Source organism: Elaeis guineensis, chromosome 6 (assembly GCF_000442705.2).
Source record: "Elaeis guineensis isolate ETL-2024a chromosome 6, EG11, whole genome shotgun sequence".
In the NCBI taxonomy this organism is placed as follows: Eukaryota; Viridiplantae; Streptophyta; class Magnoliopsida; order Arecales; family Arecaceae; genus Elaeis; species Elaeis guineensis.
The window spans coordinates 124,932,318-124,951,145 of NC_025998.2; the positions used below are offsets into that span (position 1 = coordinate 124,932,318).

The 18,828-nt window shown below is 37.0% G+C and overlaps 1 protein-coding gene across 1 annotated transcript; it reads left to right on the forward strand.

The window, feature by feature from the left end:
- Positions 1 to 240: 240 nt before the first annotated feature.
- LOC105060023 (extra-large guanine nucleotide-binding protein 1) lies at positions 241 to 11,882 on the forward strand. The gene is given in 9 exon segments (XM_010943587.4): positions 241 to 826; positions 829 to 1,622; positions 2,156 to 2,293; positions 2,373 to 2,477; positions 2,565 to 2,750; positions 5,815 to 5,992; positions 8,499 to 8,746; positions 10,357 to 10,526; positions 11,160 to 11,882. Coding segments are annotated over 9 exon segments (2,910 nt in total). The 5' UTR covers positions 241 to 327; the 3' UTR covers positions 11,752 to 11,882.
- Positions 11,883 to 18,828: the final 6,946 nt, after the last annotated feature.

The window sequence follows — 18,828 nt, forward strand, 5'->3', positions numbered from 1 at the left end:
GATCCAGGACGGCCGAGTCACGCCTACTGCCCCAAATTACGGTGCACTCAAGATTCCTGAAACAGAAAAGATGCGCGTGGGTCCCATCGGTCAACACTTCTCCAGGTCACCCAGTCCCCCCGGCGACACCGCTGGGCCCCACTCTTCGCCATTCCCCACTCCTCAATCTCCCACTTGCCGCCCCCACCCTCGCTCGCGCGTGCTCGGAAAGTTGGGAACAAAAAAAAAAAGGAAAAAGGAAAATTAAAAAAAAAAAGAAAGCTAGGGTTAGGGTCAGGGTTCGTAAAAATTTTCCGCCATAGGAGCAGAGGATAAGCTCCAGAATGGATGCGGATCTCCTCTAGGGCTCGGGCTTATCGCCGAAAAATGGAGCGGCGCGCCAAGAAGATGCTCCCCGCCGTAGCCTCGCCGCCGGCCATGGACTCCGCCGACTACTCCTTCGCCATCGAATACCATGGGCCCCCGGTTCCATATGAGATCCCCGAGGCGATACCTATCGAGATCGAGCGGATCCCCGTCGCTGCCGTGGCCGCCCCGTCGGCGCTCCCCGACCCCATCTCCCTCCCCGTTGTCCAGCCCCTCCCGTCCCCTGGCCCGCTGAAGAAGCCCTCCAAGAGCGGGCGGCTCGCCACCGACCCGGCCGGCGCGTCACCTACCTCCGTCATTGAGAACCACGCGGCGATGGACCGTCTCGACTCCGTCGAGGTCTCCGGCGAGGTCGGCAGCTCCGGCGTGCTGGGGTCGGCCGGGTTCCCCGACCGCTCTGTGGAGCTCTCGGAGGGTATTGGCAGCTCCGGCGCGGTGGGGTTTTCCAGCGAGCTCAAGGAGGGGAGGGGTTCGAGGGTTCCTCGGAGGGTGTTCATAGCTCTGGTGTTCTGGGTTTCTCCGGCGAAGTCAAGGAGGGCGAGGGGTTCGAGGGTTCTTCTGAGGGCACCGGAAGCTCCGGCGTCGTGGGATTCTCCAGCGAGTTCAAGGAGGGCGAGGGGTTGGAGGGTTCACCGAACGACATGGCTAATGGCAGGATTTCGACGGAGTCGGCTCTCAGCTCGGAGTTTGAATTCCGGTCATCAGCCTCCGGGGATGATGAGGCTTTTGATACCCAGGCAAAGAGAGCTGTGCTCGTGACTTTCCAAGATTCCTCCCGGTCTAGTGGCTCGGCTTCCCCGGTGGTTGGATTAACAAGGATGGAAGAATCCGGAATGAGGGTACCGAAGGGAGCTTGCTACCGATGCTTGAAAGGGAACCGGTTTACGGAGAAAGAAGCCTGCTTGGCTTGCGACGCTAAGTACTGTAATGGGTGCGTGTTGAGAGCGATGGGCTCCATGCCGGAAGGGAGAAAGTGTGTTTCTTGCATTGGGTCTTCGATAATGGAGACTAAGAGGGAGAAATTGGGGAAACCCTCCCGAATGCTTAAGAGATTGCTGAGTTCGTCGGAAGTCCAGCTGGTGATGAAGGCTGAGAAAGACTGCGAGGCGAACCAACTAAGACCAGAAGATATTTGCGTGAATGGGAAGAAGCTTACCCAAGAAGAGATGGTTTTATTGCAGAGTTGTCCGTGCCCGCCTTCTAAGCTGAAGCCAGGATACTATTGGTATGATAAAGTCTCGGGTTTTTGGGGAAAGGTGAGCAAACAATATTCATATGCATATTTTCATCAAAAAAGTATCATATGAATATATTTAATCAGAAAAAAGAAAAGAATTCACATGCATATTTACTCGATTGTTTTTTCTTAGAAGAAGTTGAACCCAATTATTGGAGTCTTGATTGTGGAACCTGTGAAATTTATTGTTTAGTTTTTGGACCCAAGTCTATCTCATCATATGGAAAACATTTACTTTCTCCCTTTACCTTTGCCACTTATTCTGCAAGAAATTGGAATGTGTGGACTGTATAATGTAAGTGTTAATATTTGCTGACATGAACTTGTTATCATTTGTTTATTGGTGACATGAACTTATTATCATTTGTTTAAATATGCCCTAAATTTTTCATTATATGGATTCATGATTCAATTAAATGTAGCTTAATATTTCATCTTTTCAAGTCAAAAATTGTGCCTTGTTTCACAAGGTGCATGAGCTCACTCATAGAGTACTTATTAAGTGCTCTCAGCAAGTTGTTTGGACTTTTGTTTTGATGGATGAATTAACAGCAAGGACACAAACCTGACAAGATCATCAGTCCACATCTGAATGTTGGGGGCAACATTATGCGGAATGCAAGCAATGGGAACACTGGTATCTTGATAAATGGACGAGAGATTACAAAAGTTGAGCTACAGATGCTTAAGGTTTATCAACAAAGCATTGTATATCAACTTCAAATTTGATTTGAATATACAACCAGATGTAAACATGTCTATCTTGCAGTGGGCAGGAGTTCAGTGTGCTGGGAATCCCCACTTTTGGGTAAATGCTGATGGGACATACCAGGAGGAGGGGCAGAAGAATATAAAAGGGCAGATTTGGGGCAAGGTGAGCCCAAGTATTCTTCCAACCTTTTTATCTTCATTTTGTAGGCATTATTTGAAATTAATATGTTTTTGATTACTTGTTTGGCAGCCTACGATGAAGCTGCTTTGCCCTGTTTTATCATTGCCGATTCCCAGTAAGCCTGCAAATCCTTCTGGTGAAGAACTGGATAACATGGTCAATAGAGTTGTTCCTGACTATCTTGAGCAAAAAACACTCCAAAGGCTTCTTTTGGTTGGGTATCATGGATCGGGGACAAGTACCATATTTAAACAGGTATTACAGATTACATAGATACAGATACATCCAGACATGAAAACGAACAAACATACATACTTACATACATACATATGGTCAGTTCAGCTAAATATATGGATAATATGCCAAAATTTTAAATTAGACAAAAAGAAGTATTTGGGAAAGCTGAAAGCAAATTTTAGGCATTAAGTATGGTCTGGATGGTATCAGCTAGGTTCTTCCTATGTGCCATTTCTAGTTTGGATCTAGCTCAGATTCATGCACCCATCCTTGATGCTTTTCACCTAGTTTTCAATTGGTCATGTTTAATATCTATGATATGCTTCCAAATCAACCATAATCTAGGCTAAGCTGTATTAGCTAACATCAATTATTGATCATTCTTGAGCTGCAGTGCCATGTATTTTGTTAAAAAAATTACCAAATGAGGATTTTTTTGTTATTTATCTGGCATTATTTGTAGATGCTTCCTATGCACTCTCATGTCTAGAGGTTTGGTTGTCCACCAATGCATTGGAAAAAGATGCAATCTCTAGATAAAACTTATTGAAAATTACAAATGCTATCATCACTGTTATAAAGTTCGATTCACTTTTGCTACAAGGAGACACTTTTTCATTTTTTTTAAGCTGTACTAAATTAAAATAATTGGTGATGCGGTGATATTTATATTCTCTGTTACATGAAATAGTATTTACGAAAATGGAGATATTTTTATTCAACTTTAGGTGACAATTCTTGGTCTTATGCTCAAGAGATGGATCCAAAGCATATTCTTTAGAGAGATAATGAGATCCACTGAAAATATTTATAATGAAATTTATTATTGTCATCAGAATATAATGAGAATTTATTATTATGAGATCCAAGGCACTTTTCTAGTTTCTGACTTAAAACCAGCAGTGCTACTGAAACTTGAACTATTGTGTGCTTTTAACATGCTTAATTCTTGTGGGGAATTGTAGGAAGAAAAATATGAGAATATAATCTTCAAGTTAAAAAGAAAGAGTATTAGTATTTGATAGAACATATTCATATACACAGTACAAGTTGCACCAGGGATTATTAGTGTAGACTTGCATCACACCCTGTAGGAGGACCAACAGGAGAGGTAAGTTAATTAATATAGTTTTGTAGTCATTAACAAAACCAGGCCCCGGGCCAATATTATTTCTAAAAAAACTGATTTATATTGGAAAATAATCGAGTAGAGGACCCTCTTCGGTATTTAATTGTATGGAGAATATCCATGCACAGCATAGAATTTGAGATCTTAGTAATGTATACAAGTTTGCGGTTACAAATGTTAGACATCTACCATTGGCTAGACAGCTTTGAAGTGCTAAAATCCTATATCAAGAGTTAACCTTAGTTTTTGTGTAATTTTACTTGCCAACTATGATATTTACTTGTGATATGTCGAGTAAAATTACTTCAGAAAGAGCAGAAGCAGACATTGTAAGGCATATATCTAACATAAAGGTATTACTTTGCTTTCAGGAGAAGGGAAGAACTAGATCTTTTGGCTACAGTAACAAATAGTTTATTGGCTATAGAGGGTTGGGGAGTCAGAACTCAGAAGGTTGTCCTAGAACTATACTTGAGCAAAGTGGCAGAGCCAGTCATGTGCCCACATAGAGGCAACAATAGCATCTCATAATAAATTACTAAGACATACTAAAGTTGTATTCAAGCTGTAATATGCAAATTATCATTATTGCATACAAGCTAAGCATGAATTTCAATCTAATGCTTTCTTTTCCCCTTTTTTTCTTAATATCCAGCACCATTCTAGGTAAATGAATTGGAAGAATATTTAGGGATACCCATAGGTGATGTCTAGAAATCTGAAGATCTCATATGAAAATGGATTTTAAATTAGCTTATAAGAGTCCTTTCTTTAAGTGTTTTGTCATGGTATGTGCACATGTTTTAATATCACCGTCTGGGCAGCATAGACTGCCTATGTTTCAACCAGAAGTCCAAAATGGTGCCACTAGAAGCATCAAAGTGTTTCTCAAAATGAAAGAAGAAGGAAAAGAAAGTAAATAAGATTTTATACCTATGCTAATTAGTGATGCTTGTTGAGGCTTTCATTGCCCCTTCTTGAAATGCCCAATTGGCCGTAGAAATCTGTGTGAATATCTCATAAATGTGGATCCTGAAAATGCTTATTTAGTATAATGATTGCTTGGTTAAGAAATTATATAATGATTGCTTGATTAAGAAATTATACTTAAGTGTAGAATCTATTCTGGCTCTGGAGGGCTTGGGGTATTTGATCATCGTCTGAGGCCATGGCTTGCATTGTGGTGGGCCACCATAGTTTCCAAGAACAAAAATAAATGGATGGGAGTCTCATACAGTGGCATGCCATGCTGTGTGGTTGGGATGGAGAAAATCACTGCAGATGAGGAGTCAGTTAATTCTAAATTTGGATGAAGTAAATCTTTTCCAGTTGTTAATTCCAAATCTGAGGGAAGTAGATAATTTCTATATTACTACAAGTTGGTTAAATTCCCAGTTTTCAGTAGACACAATCCATAAGTAAATTTTTTAGGCTTTGTAACTCACTGGCTTGATATCATTGCCTTACATTTTCTAATTAGATCTTATGAGCAAAGTCTGATAGATTGTGACTCCTGATCACATGCATCTTCACTCAATCTGACCTGCCTTGTCTGCCATTATAATTGAAGTCGGAAGAGCATCCTTTGATGCTTAAGTTTACATTTTATATTTACAATTATTTTTCTGAAAAGCTTTTCATGTTACAGTTAGTACAAGCTCTATGTATCTGATAATATGCTAACTTACATAAGATCATTGGATAAAATGCAATTTCAGATGCTAACTGCCAAATATGTAGTAGTATGAATTGACATGCTTCCAGATCTCCTAGACTGCCTTACAACTGTCCTCCTATTATGCCATATACTTTAATTTTTTATTTAAAAGGTCATTGCATATGCAGTTCACCATATAATGCAGAATGTTACGTCTGTGTGTTAACTTTGAAGGTACTCTTTACATATTCAATCTTATCAGCTAGCTGATTTAATTTGTTAAATACTTATCCCAGGCCAAGTTCTTGTACAGAAGTATCCCATTCTCAGAGGATGAACTTCAAGATATTAAGCTTATGATACAGAGCAACATATATAACTATCTTGGTATACTACTTGAGGGGCGTGAACGATTCGAGGAAGAGAGTTTGGCTGAGAAAAAGAAAAACCAGCAACTTCATTCTTCAGGCACAAGTATGATCTCCTATTAATTTCAGTTATCTTTTTTCTTACCATTTCTTCTATGAACTGTTAAGAACAAGTTTTTTAGTCTGAGTGTTAGACCTCATTCAAGTAGTTCATTGTATAGGTCGGGTTGGTATGGTACACTCCCATACTGAAACATGGTATGCTTCTAAAGGGGACAAAATAGTTGACCATCTGTTGATACAATGTTGTTGCAAGCCCATGTATCATACCAGTGGCTTATTGCATCAGTACAGTATGCCTGATAATGGCTGGTATGGGTCAGTGAACCATTAAGAAATTACTGTTCACCAACTTGAAGTTTTCCTGTCTTTATAGGCACATCAAGGTTGCATATCCACCCTAGTATATGAATTCCATTGCTCTTGTTAATTGTTAATTACTATGGATGGTAATCTGTTGTCTTTGCTATAGTATGGATCATAAAGGGATGCCAAGGTGGTGCAATAGTGGTTCCTTAATGACAATCTCTTTATTACAAAAGGACTGTTGGAGGTTTAGTGTTGTTTCGAGATGAGATCAAGTTCAAAATGAAGAGGGTTAGAACCTAAGAGATTTAGGTGAAGCAAACATTCAGGGCAATTTCCCTCCCAAAGATTAGTTTTCTTCAATTAGTTGATTTGTATGGAATTGGGGTGAGCATGTGCTTTGAGATAATGGTGTTGGGGATATTTAAACATCCTATGCCATGGATTTTGGATAATATTTCGGAGAAGGGAAGTTGAGGATACTTAGAAGCTTTAGATGCTCTATGTTGGAGAATGGAAGGCCAAGAGGTCTATAGAACCTTAGATATGGAAACCTCATGGTGAATTCTTGTCAAATCCTTCTAGTAATTCCTAGTAGTTTCTGTGATTTGCTTTCCTGATCAGTTAATGTTGAATGGGTTTCTAAAAGAATTATGGGCATTTGACTTGCTTGTTATGATGAGGAGAAGCTTGACAAATGACCACAAATTGGCTATAGAGGTAATCAATGCTAGATATGATGGCATTGGCATTAGTTATATCAACTGCATCGTCTTCACTTTTGTTTGAGGAAATCTTGTATGCTTGTATATAAAACTTTTTCGCTGCTGTTTACTGATGTTGATTTAAAGTTCTTTTAGAGATGGATTTTTTTGTCAAAAAAATTGAGTCTAGACATGCTTTGATAGATGAGTCTCTATCCTTGCTGTTTAGGTCCATTTCTCGTCTTTTTTTGACTGGCCTCTCTTTTCTCAATGTGTTTTTCATAACAACCAAGGGATAGGGATGTATGAACTTCTATTTTTCATGTTTGCTACTTTGCATTTCTGGTTAGAGAATGTCTTTTTAACTTCATTAGGGTTGTGCAAACTTCCTTTTGACACCATACCTCTAAATCATATCTGGTTGTTTCTTTTTTCTTGTTTTACTCCCATATAAGCATTAAGTTAATTCATTCCAAGAGTATTGATTTTTTCTGTTGTCTTGTTTTTCATTTCTTATTTACCATAGGCCAATTTTATGAATCCTCATTTGCCAAGTATTCTTATTTAGGGCCACTTCTGATGTTATTCCAAGTTTCTTCATCGCCTTCCTTACAACCTTCATCCAAGTTAACTTAAGTCTTCCTCTCAAAATGGCCCCATTCGAGATGCTTGTTTCAAAACGAAACAAGGTCTGGAGGGTGAAGACCCTCCACCCCTCTTTGGCCCTTTGTTGCCCTTCGGTAGCTTTTGCCGGTCATCCACTGCACTCCATCTCTCTCCCTCCCTCTTCCTTGCTCTCCCCTTCTCTCATTCTTTTTCTCTCTCGCCCTCTCTATCATGTTGGGCTGCACTCCACTGGCCTTCTACCTCTCTCTGTATTGTGTCTACATCTCTTCGCCCGCGGCCCCCCCCCGGCGCGCACGCCCTCTGTACTGTGTCAGTACAGGCTCGGCACGATATGGCATGGGGGCATATCGAACCGTGCCTCCCAGTATGGGCCCAAGTACCGCAACGGCGATCCTTGATCCATATACTTTGTCTTTGTTTTACTAATCTTTAAACCCTTATCTTCTAAATATATATTCCATATGCTCGCTTTTTCAATTCTTGTTTGTATACTAAAATCATGTACGCTGGATTTTTGTATCTTGATTTAGTTGATCTGTGTGTGTGTGTGTGTGTGTGTGTGTGTGTGTGTGTGTGGAAGAGAGACCTGCCTGGTGGAGTTACAAAGTCGAGGAGGGGAGTGTAAGCACCGAGCTGCTGCCAAGTTCACATACAGCTGGATATCATGAAAAGCCATATTTATTTTCTTTGGTCTGTCATCTTTTAATAAACTATTTCATGCTTTATAATAAAAAAAATTCTGGTTTCTATTAGTGGATTCTCAGCTTTATCTTTTCCTTTTCTTTCTGTTTTAACTTCATATTTTTTTTGAGGATATTATGTTGTTCTTTGAACCTTTTCAATGTGGCTAAGATGATTAAAGACTGCTATTTAATTGCTTAAGAACCATATTAAAGGTAAATTTGTTAGCAGCAGGAGAGAAGGAATCAGATGAACATGATGATAGAACGGAGTACTCCATTGGTCCACGGCTGAAAGCATTTTCTGATTGGCTTCTCAAGGTTATGGCTTCTGGTAACCTAGAAGCTATTTTCCCAGCTGCTACTCGTGAATATGCCCCATTGGTTGAGGAACTGTGGAATGATGCTGCTATTCAAGCGACATATCAGCGGAGGAGTGAACTACCACTGCTTCCTAGTGTTGCCAGTTATTTCTTAGAGCAGGTAATTAGCACTTTCTGTTTCTTTTTTCCTGCATTATCTTCATAATACAATAAATACTCTGTATTCCTTAGCATATATGATTCTTATCGCTTCTCATTTTGGTTGATAGAAGTTTATCCTTGACCTCCATTCATCATTGTATATTGAAGGATCTCTCAAATTATGGTTCACTCAATCTGTATTTCATGTAATAATATGAAAGAAAAGGGTGTGAAGATGGTGCTAGTTTGTCGATATAGGACAAGACTAGGATATCTAAGGGTCGTAGTTGGATATAAGGACAATAAATTAGAAATCTTGATTGATGGAACAATAGACGCGGCCTGAAATTTGAACTTAAAAAAAAAAAAAGAAGCAGAGACTTGAAAATGTTATGGCAGATGCGTAGGATTATGTATAGGGTACTATGAATCGCAGGTTTTATGATTTTTAGAGGGACTCTAGTTGTTTTGCTTACTGTTATGTTACTGCAGACCTGAATTTGCTTTTAGTTGTACCACTGCAAGATGGGTCCTGGTTGCAAGGATTGAATCTCAGATCCAAGGTATTTTGACTTTTCATAGGATTTTGAAGTGATTTGAACAAGTATATGGAAGGACAGATGTGGTGCCCTTAAAAAGAAAAGCTTGAAGTGGATTACTGCATGTGGCCATTACCACCATATAGATCTATGCTGGAATGGGGCCAGGCTGGGTCAGGTTTCTATGCAGCCCGCTCCAGCCCAAAAAAATTTCAGGCCTTGGGCTGCACCAAGAGGCTTGAAATTTTTTTCAAAGTTCTGGAGCCCGAACCTGAGCTCAGCTTGAAGTTTGATTGGGCTGGCCTGGTCTAGGTCCAAGCTCCTCCAGGCTCTAGTGCAACATGAGGGAGGGGAAGAGAGAGCATTGGGGGAGAAGAGTGATAGGAGAGAGAGTATTAAGTCTAGAACCAATCATAGAGAAGCTCTATGAATGTATGTGAAAATTATAGTAAGATAATAAAGTTAGTAACCGCAACTGTCCTCCAAATAACTTGCCCCGAAACTGGTCTATGATAGCATACACTTCCCGTGGGTGTATGGTTAAAACTTGGTCTTTCAATGATCAAATAGTCAATGCAACAAATCAGGACCACATTGGATGGAAAGTTGTTTTTCCTTATATTCTGGTTTCCTTTTAGGTATCTTAGTTAAATTCTTGAGGAAAAAGGGAAGCTCAGCCGATCAAGTGCTTTTGTTTCTTTTATTTTTAAGGGCATGATGTATTTATATATCAGTCAAAAACATGGAATTGGCCAATATTGCTATTGACTTGAGTGGAATTCACTAGCTAGAAAATGTTAATAGGAAGCGAGATTTTTCAGTCAAATTTGTTGCCCAGTCCCCCCTTTCTGGTTGGAGCTTGATGCTTGTCATAATTGTTGACCGTCTTCATCCTGTGATATCTACTTATTGTCAATTGACAGCAGACATAAGCTTCTAGGATTTTGTCTCCTGTTTTTTATTACAATATTTATCCCAGTAAAAATAATTGGTGGGTTGAAACTTGGTCTGTACGTGAAGTATTTGTAGTATCTTATTAATATTTGCAGAGGCTTCCACTTAATCTAAAAATGTTCTGTCATTTCTTCAGGTTGTCAATGTATCTAGAGTGGAATACGAGCCCACTGATATGGATATCCTCTATGCTGATGGAATTACTTCATCCAATGGACTAGCATGCACGGATTTCTTTTCTTCACAGTTGGCTGCTGATGGAAGTGGCAATGATGATGCTGATCAGCAGGACACCTTACTGATAAGGTGGCACACTGTCTACACTCAGTGATTATTACAATGCATGCAGGATAGAGTTAAAATTTATCATTGGTTTATGCAGAGATTGGTTAATGACTGTAGTTAGATCTAGTGTGTTGAAAGACACGCACACTGATGAAAGAATAGTCTCAACCCCTTACTCAAAGCATCAAGTACATTATTTACAAATAAAACCACCGTCTTCTCTAGTCTTGAGCAGCACAATAGCCAGTTGTTGTGCGGATGATTTGCACTTAGAAGATTTGATGGAACCATGTCATTTCATCATCTCTGCCAAAACTTTGACATCTTATCACAAAACCGAGATCAACAGTTTTCTAAATGTCCAATAAGCACACATTTTCTCTATGAGAAGTGTACAAGGGATGACACATGAATTCTAACTTTCTCCTGTATCTTTATAGTTTGATGAGAAGTTAAAGCCCATTTCAGATGGAGATACACCATCATCTCTTGTTTAATGACGTAGATAGATAGTTTCTTGTTGTGATTCAATGGCACAAAGTTGGTGACTTCGGGATCTTGAGTAACAAGATATCACTGATTGCTCGTTATTTAATTTTAACTTTCAGAGTATGCTAAAGCTTAAGCCTTTGAATTCTCAATTTTTTTTAACAGGTATCAACTCATCGGACTGCATGCAAAAGCCCTTGGAGAGAACTGCAAGTGGCTGGATATGTTTGACGATGTGAGGCTTGTTATCTTTTGTGTTGCCCTGAGTGACTATGATGAATACTATGAAGATGCAAATGGAATGGCTATAAACAAGATGGTGGAGAGCAAGAGATTCTTTGAGAGTGTCGTGGGTCATCCAAGCTTCTATCAGATGGATTTTCTTTTGATACTCAACAAATTTGATCTGCTGGAGCAGAAGATAGACATGACCCCGCTCACTTCATGCAAATGGTTTGATGACTTCAATCCAGTTGTAAGTCGTCATCGTCCCAATAACAGCAACAGCCGCAACATGAACAATGGTGCCACCATCGCGCAGCAGGCCTTTCACTACATTGCTGTCAAATTTAAGAAGCTATTTTATTCTCTCACCGGGCGAAAACTATATGTTACACTAGCAAACGGGTTGGACTCAGATTCGGTAGATGCAGCACTCAGATATGCAAGAGAGATCATTAAGTGGGAGGATGAGAGGCCGGTGTTCGGCTCCAGCGAATCAATTTACAGTACCGAGCCAAGCTCCTATTCTCGCTAATGGTTGGAGTGGAAAACTGTGTAAATAGATCAGCATTTTCAATTTTTTCCCCCACGTTTCTCAATACTCTACGTCTTTTATGTATGTATACATTGTTTGTAATAGTGTAATTATTTAGAAAAGCTTCCTCCTGTTCCTTGTGACCATACCAGGAGAACGTGGAGCGTCTGGACAGTTGTAACATGGAGCACTCTAGTTGCCCACCTCAGCAGGATCAACGGTATCAGCAGCTTAATCGACGTACATGGTTAGATGGCTCATGCGATTATGTTGCAAGTCTGTCAAGGATTCTGGTTGTATCTTTCGCACGAAAAAATGATTCATCTTTTTTTTTCATGATATGCACCTTTGGATTGTGCAATAGCCATTATGAGTTCCGTGCAGGCAGGTGAAAAAGATTTTGATGTTTTGAGAGTCATGTTGAGGCATGATCCAATGATTAATGTCGCGAAAAAAAATTCAATTTCGAAAGATACAATCTGAACCTATAAAGAGACAGGTTCCAAAGATATCTCTTAGTGGGGGAAGAAAAAAAGGTCAGTTAAACAATTTCGTCCAGCAACAGCATCTTCTAGCTGAAGGCGGAGAATGAAATCCTTTCCCCTCTGGGAAGATGGTTCCTAATAATCATTCAAGCAAATACCCATAAATTGATATTATGACCCGACATATGATTGATCTCAATACAAATTGCCTGATATCATGTGCTAAGTAGCTCTCTTTGACAATCTGGCTTTATTTTTGCTTTCCATTGCAATTGGATTGCAAAACTATTTTTCAGAACACCACAAGCAAGGAGTGTGCTTGCTCCTTAGGCAGGTTAGATTTAGTCGTATCTCTACTAAAATCAAAAATATATTTTTCAGATCCAAATTTAAACCCAAATCCAACTAAAATTATATATCGATATCCAAATCCAAGAAAAGGTCAGATATTGGATAGAATCAGGTGCTTAGTAAGTTATTTTATTACATATCTGGAGTATTACTAAAAATTATTTAAATACACTAAATATGCCATCTTGCAAGTTATGAAACATGAATAAAGTTACTATATGAAAAAAAATAAAATACATTTAAAATAGGATATTATTCAAGTATTATTTTTGTTATTAAAGCATGTACAAAATCAAGAGATATGAAGAGTGAAAAAAGATTTTACAATAACTAAGCTTAGTATAAATACTAAATCAAAACAAATATATTGTAAAAAGACTATAGCAGCTGCTGTGACAGAAATATGATGGATGAAGATGGATTACAGTTTTACTACTCTTTACTTGATTTTGATAGATGCATATAGATGTATATGCGTGTATTTATGTACACGAGTATGAATATAATTTGGTCAGTTTTCAGGATTTTGGATATAGATACCTAAACCAAACCTGACCCATTGTAGCTTCAACTATGATTTTGGAACGAAAAATCTACCCAATAAACTATTGGGTTTAGTTTTCATACACAAACCCTATATTTTAGGTCTGCATCCTATTGGGTCAACAAATTATCAGCATCCAATATTGACAACAAGGATGAATTATGGAAAGAAGTATAAACCTTATGCTCATTGTTTGAAAACAAAAGGAAAGGTAGGAAGAAAAGTGAAAACAAGAGAAAATAATTTAAAAAAATTTACAAGTATTACCATTGCATTTACTGCATCCCATCTGAAAATCTAAAAGAAGGATCATCACATAAGCACAGGTCGTACAATATTTAATAATTACCATTTTCAATGAGAGCTATTTAATGCACAATCCACAGCTATCCAATTCTTGATAACTGGGATGGAAATTCTATAAACATTCTACGGTTGGGGATATTTTTGTCCGATGAAGATGTCGGATGGGCATACTAAATTATGATAAAATTTAAAATCATTAGTTCATCTCACAGTTTAAAATCATCTTTATTCATGTACTCTGCTAAAAAAATCGTGGCTTCATTTATCGAATAAGATGGAATTTCTCAAGAATGGGTAGGCCGGTGGTGCCAATGTTCATTGGAGCTATTACATAGAGCTGTTGGAAAAAGAGAAAAGTAGCTAGACTTCCATGACATTTGAAGCACTGCATCTCTTCAATCTCTAGTCCAACTTATACGAGATGAAGGCTCACGACTAGAACATAGAAAAATTTGGCACAAAGTTAAAATAATTCTTACATCACTCAGAGACCCCAGGTCCACCATTCATTTTCTCTTGTATGTCATTAACCTGCAGTTAAATTTTGAGAGTAGTTTTTTTTCTAAAATTTTACATTTGGCTTGTAATTACTGTTGTAATTCTGAAAACTATTTGACAGTGCTATAGTTTTCGAGTCAGACCTGCAACATCTTTGATCTGTAACTCTTTCCCCTTTTATTCTATATATATTCTCTTTGATCTGTAACTTTTTCCCCTTTTATTCTATATATATTCTCTGTGATTAATAAAAGCTGGGTGGCTTCCAGCCTCCCATATTCATCAAAAAAAAATATATATATATATATAATAGGCCGATATAACTGAGATGGAACAAATCAATACAATGATCTTATGTCTCACTTCAAGTACTAGAAACTCAAAATAGGCCGATACAATAGAAACAAATCTGCAGATTGGCTGGCAAAAGTCATTGAAAAGATTTAGCAATCGTGTGCAAGCCTCCTCCAGCCAAAACATAAGAGGATAAGAAACATAGTTGAAATGATCTCATGAACTTTTTTTTTTTTCGCAGTACATATATAAATGCGAAATCAAATTGGTAGTAACAACTGATCAACATCAAGTAAACCTCTATACAACATTAGACCAAATCCTAAGTTCCATCCGGGCGCAAACCGATCCATCAGCAAGCACATGGTAGCATCCGAGAGGATCACCTCCCTCCTCTCTTTAGCTTTAATTCCTTGCTGAGTTGCTAAAACAAGGAGCTCTTCTTTTGATTCGCCTTGTTCTCGCGCGCAGCGACGACCACCCAACTCAACATTAAAACTCCCTGCACTCACCTGATTCTTGCCAAGCTTCGCAAACTCTTGCATCCAAACTCCTATTAGATTCGACATCCCTCTGTTCCTCTCTCTTCCCTCCTGAGTCGGTCTATTATAATGCTTTCTTTGTGAATGGAATGGAGTTTTCCACTAGGATGCAAGCTTGTTTTTGTACAAGCACTGTGTTATTGGGATAGAAGGAAACCGTAGGTTCTACGAAACTGGGGAGTTTGACATTGTTTAGAGGGCATTCAGATCCTGGAAGGCAAGGTGGTTGGCTGGATTTTGTTTTGAGTGAGAGGGGTGGGTCCGAATGGAATGGCGTCCTCTCGTTGGCTTTTGTCGTGAGGGACGAGACCACGTTACCCGGAGGCCCAGCGGGAATCGGCGGGATTGCTTAGGAATATGCCGTTCCGGGCCAGGATATTAAGAACTACGAGGAATAGTCCGTTCCTCACGTGAAATCAGGAACGGGGTGATATCTAGAATAAGTATCCACACTTGGAAGAATATTCGGGATAGAGACGATAGATGTCTCAATTTTTTATTTATAGAGGACTGGATCTCAGGGTGTGAGTTGATGAGGATTGGCCCTTTTCATTTGGTTGAGGTTGGTCAGCTCAGAAAAATCAGGGCATGGCCTTGATGGAAACCTACTAATGAAGAGTCGAGCCAAGTCATGGACAATATATGGCATTGTCTAAGCAAAATAACTGGCAAACTGGTGCTTTATCAAGTTCCTCTCTTTGCTAGCTCATAAGTATGTGGAGCTATCTGGAAGTTGTTTGGTCCAAGGCAAAAGGATTTTTACATGATACTGCACAAAACAATGGATAGATCAAAACCATGGGTGTGTATCATGCACAGATCCCAGCATTGACATAATGATGTCCCGAGGATCTCTATCTTTTTCGACTGGAAACTTTTTCCTCTCTCTCTCTCTTCTTTCCTTCCCTTAATATAGTGAAGAGGCCCTCCCCACTTTTTTTCTTTCCCAGCGTCTGGATCAAGGTGTTCATCAGCCCTTCTTGACAAAATGCCTTCTACCGAAAGCCCCTCTTCCTCCCCCCCTCTCTATCTCTCATTCTTTTGACTGTCGGATGCCTCCTCCATGCCTCTCTCTTCCTTTTTTCAGTGTTGTTGACGTCGTTGCCGACACCCACTCTTCTCTTATTGTCAAGTTTTCTTCTCTTTTCTAGGTGTCATGCCTCAGAATCTTTTTCCTTTTTTCCTCCTCTCTTCTCACTTGCATTGATTAAACCCCTTTTGCTCGAAAGTCTCTATTCCTTTTCTTCTAGAGCTTTAGTGCTATTAGTATTCTTCTTCTCTCTAGGCTGCTATTCAGATCCGATCATCGAGTAGCCGCTAAATTTCTTTCTCTAGATTTCTCTTCTCTTGAGATAAGTTAAACCGATAATCTTTTCTGATAGTTGGTGATGCTTCACTCCCAGCGGCAGCGTGAAGGAGATGCTAGATCTTTCACTTTTAAAATTCAAATTTCAAAATTTAAAAGTTAGTATTTTTGTTTGTATAGAAAAATTTGAATTTTAAATATTGATGAGATGCTAGAGGGGAATTTGATATTTAAATTTTAATGTTGATGGGATGACGGGGGATTCCTCTTTTCTTATATACCTTTTGTATTCTCTATTTTTTTAATAAATTTGGATGGATTTTCCATCCCCTTTTATCAAAAGAAAAAAAAAAAAAAACATAATGATGTCCTGTGAAAGGTGGGTATGTAGACAAGTGCTAGGTTGTTGAGCTTTTCTACTTTTTTTTTTTAGACCCAAACCCCAACAAAAAAACAAAACAAAAGAAAAGAAAAAAGAGAGAGGCAGGTCTTTGGCTTGATCCTTTATCACTGTTGGGATCCTATGAGCAGCAATAATGATACTTGCATAAGGGCAGTGTTATATTAACATGCAGCCCTTAAAAACAAACAACCCCGAAGAAATAGAATGAGCACAAAAAATTTTCTGCTTGTAGGGAGCAACACTAGCCAGGCATGTTGCCCCTGCACTTTAGATGAAATAACTTACATGCTAACCCCTTTCCTCAACGATGTTTGCTAGGATTGTTCATTGGATGCTAGGATAGCATCTTTTTTGACGTAAAATATGGCAAGGATGCTAATGGATATTGCAAAATTTAGATGCAGCATGAGCAGTAATATTAATGTTTCGTTGCTAAAGAGGTAAAAATAAAGTGTTAACACACAACAAAGAGGCCATGAGAGGTTGGAGACATGAAAATTATGTAGATATATATAATACCCATATTCTTACCCTTCTTTGAGGAAAATGATGGAGCTAATGTTATGGGCTAACAATACATAAACAAACCTATTTCTCTAATATAGGTAAATAACCCTGAATTCGAAGGCTAATTAATAGCGTTTTGGACGCCTTTTGTCTCTTGTATTACCTCACAAAAGTACTCGAGAGACGATTCTCGAGTTCATTATCTAAACAATTTTTAAAAAAATTATTTATTAAAATAATATATTTTTTAACTTATTTATAAAAATAATGTAAATTTTAAAAATACCATTTGAAATGAAGTTTTATAGCTGCCACGTCACCACCCTCTCTACTCCTCTCTCCTCCACGTGAAAGCCAAAAATAAATAAATAAATAAAATCATCATTTGAAATGACATTTTCAAAAACATCATTTCAAATGGCGACTTTAATTATTTACTTTCAAAAAAAATATAAAAAAAATAAAAAAATTATAATTATAATTTTAAATTTATAAAAAAATAAAAATTTTGATTTTGATTCAAATAAAAATCATCATTTCAAATTACTTTCTCCATTTCAAATTAATTTTTCTAAAAAATATCTAAAAAATGGGTCTAAAGAAATAAAAAAATAGAAATTATAATTCTAAATTTTAAAAAAATAAAAATTTTAATTTTAATTCAAATAAAAATCATCATTTCAAATTAGTATCTCCATTTCAAATTAATTTAAAAAAAAATATCTAAAAAATATATGAAAAAAATAAAAAATCAAAAACACAATAAAAAAGGAAAAAATCAAAAAAAAATAAAAATTCTAATTCTAATTTTAAAAAAATTTTAATTTAAATTTTAATTCAAATAAAAATCACCATTTCAAATTAGTATCCCTATTTCAAATTAATTTTTTTAACAAATATCTAAAATAAAAAATACACCTCAAAAAAAATTAAAAAAATAAAAAACAACATAAAAAAAGAAAAAATTTGGAAAAAAATAAGAATTATATTTCTAAATTTTGATCCCACATAAAAATTTTAATTTTAATTAAAATAAAAAATATCATTTCAAATTAATTTTTTTAAAAATATCTCAAAAAAAGAGAAAAAATATCTAAAAAATTAAAAAACACCATAAAAATAGAAAAAAAATAAAAAATAATTAAAAAAATTAGAATTATAATTTTAAATTATAAAAAAATTATAATTTTTATTTAAATTAAAAAAATCACTGTTTCAAATTATTTTCCCCATTTTAAATTAATTTTGTTAATAAATATCCCAAAAAAGAGAAAAAGTACCTCAAAAAAATAAAAAAAATAAAAAAGGTCATAAAAAAGGGAAAAATGGAAAAAAATTTGAAAAATTATAATTATAATTTTAAATTTAAAAAAAATAAAAATTTTAATTTTGAGACAGATGAACACATGAGACTCTGTATATCCATATCCACAAAGCATAATATCTGATCACTTGAAATAATATTTTTAAAAATAGACTTAAATATCAAAAAAAATAAAAAATATAAATTTTAAATTTTAAAAATAAAAAAATAAAAAATAATAAAAAATTATAATTATAATTATAATTCTAAATTTAAAAAAATAAAAATTTTAAATTTAATTAAAAAAGAAGAAATAAAATAAAATTTTAAATAAATTTTTAAAAAAAAGAAAAAAATAAAAAATCAATCCGTATCATCTCCGTACTTATTTATAGCAGTCCAAACCGTATCGCACCAAGCGGTTGGTAAAAGCACCATAATGTATTGGAACCTTACCGACCTATACCGGTCCATACAGCACCGTACATAGTTGTTCGTGCCCGTACTAGATCGAGATGTACCAGTGCGGTCCGATTCA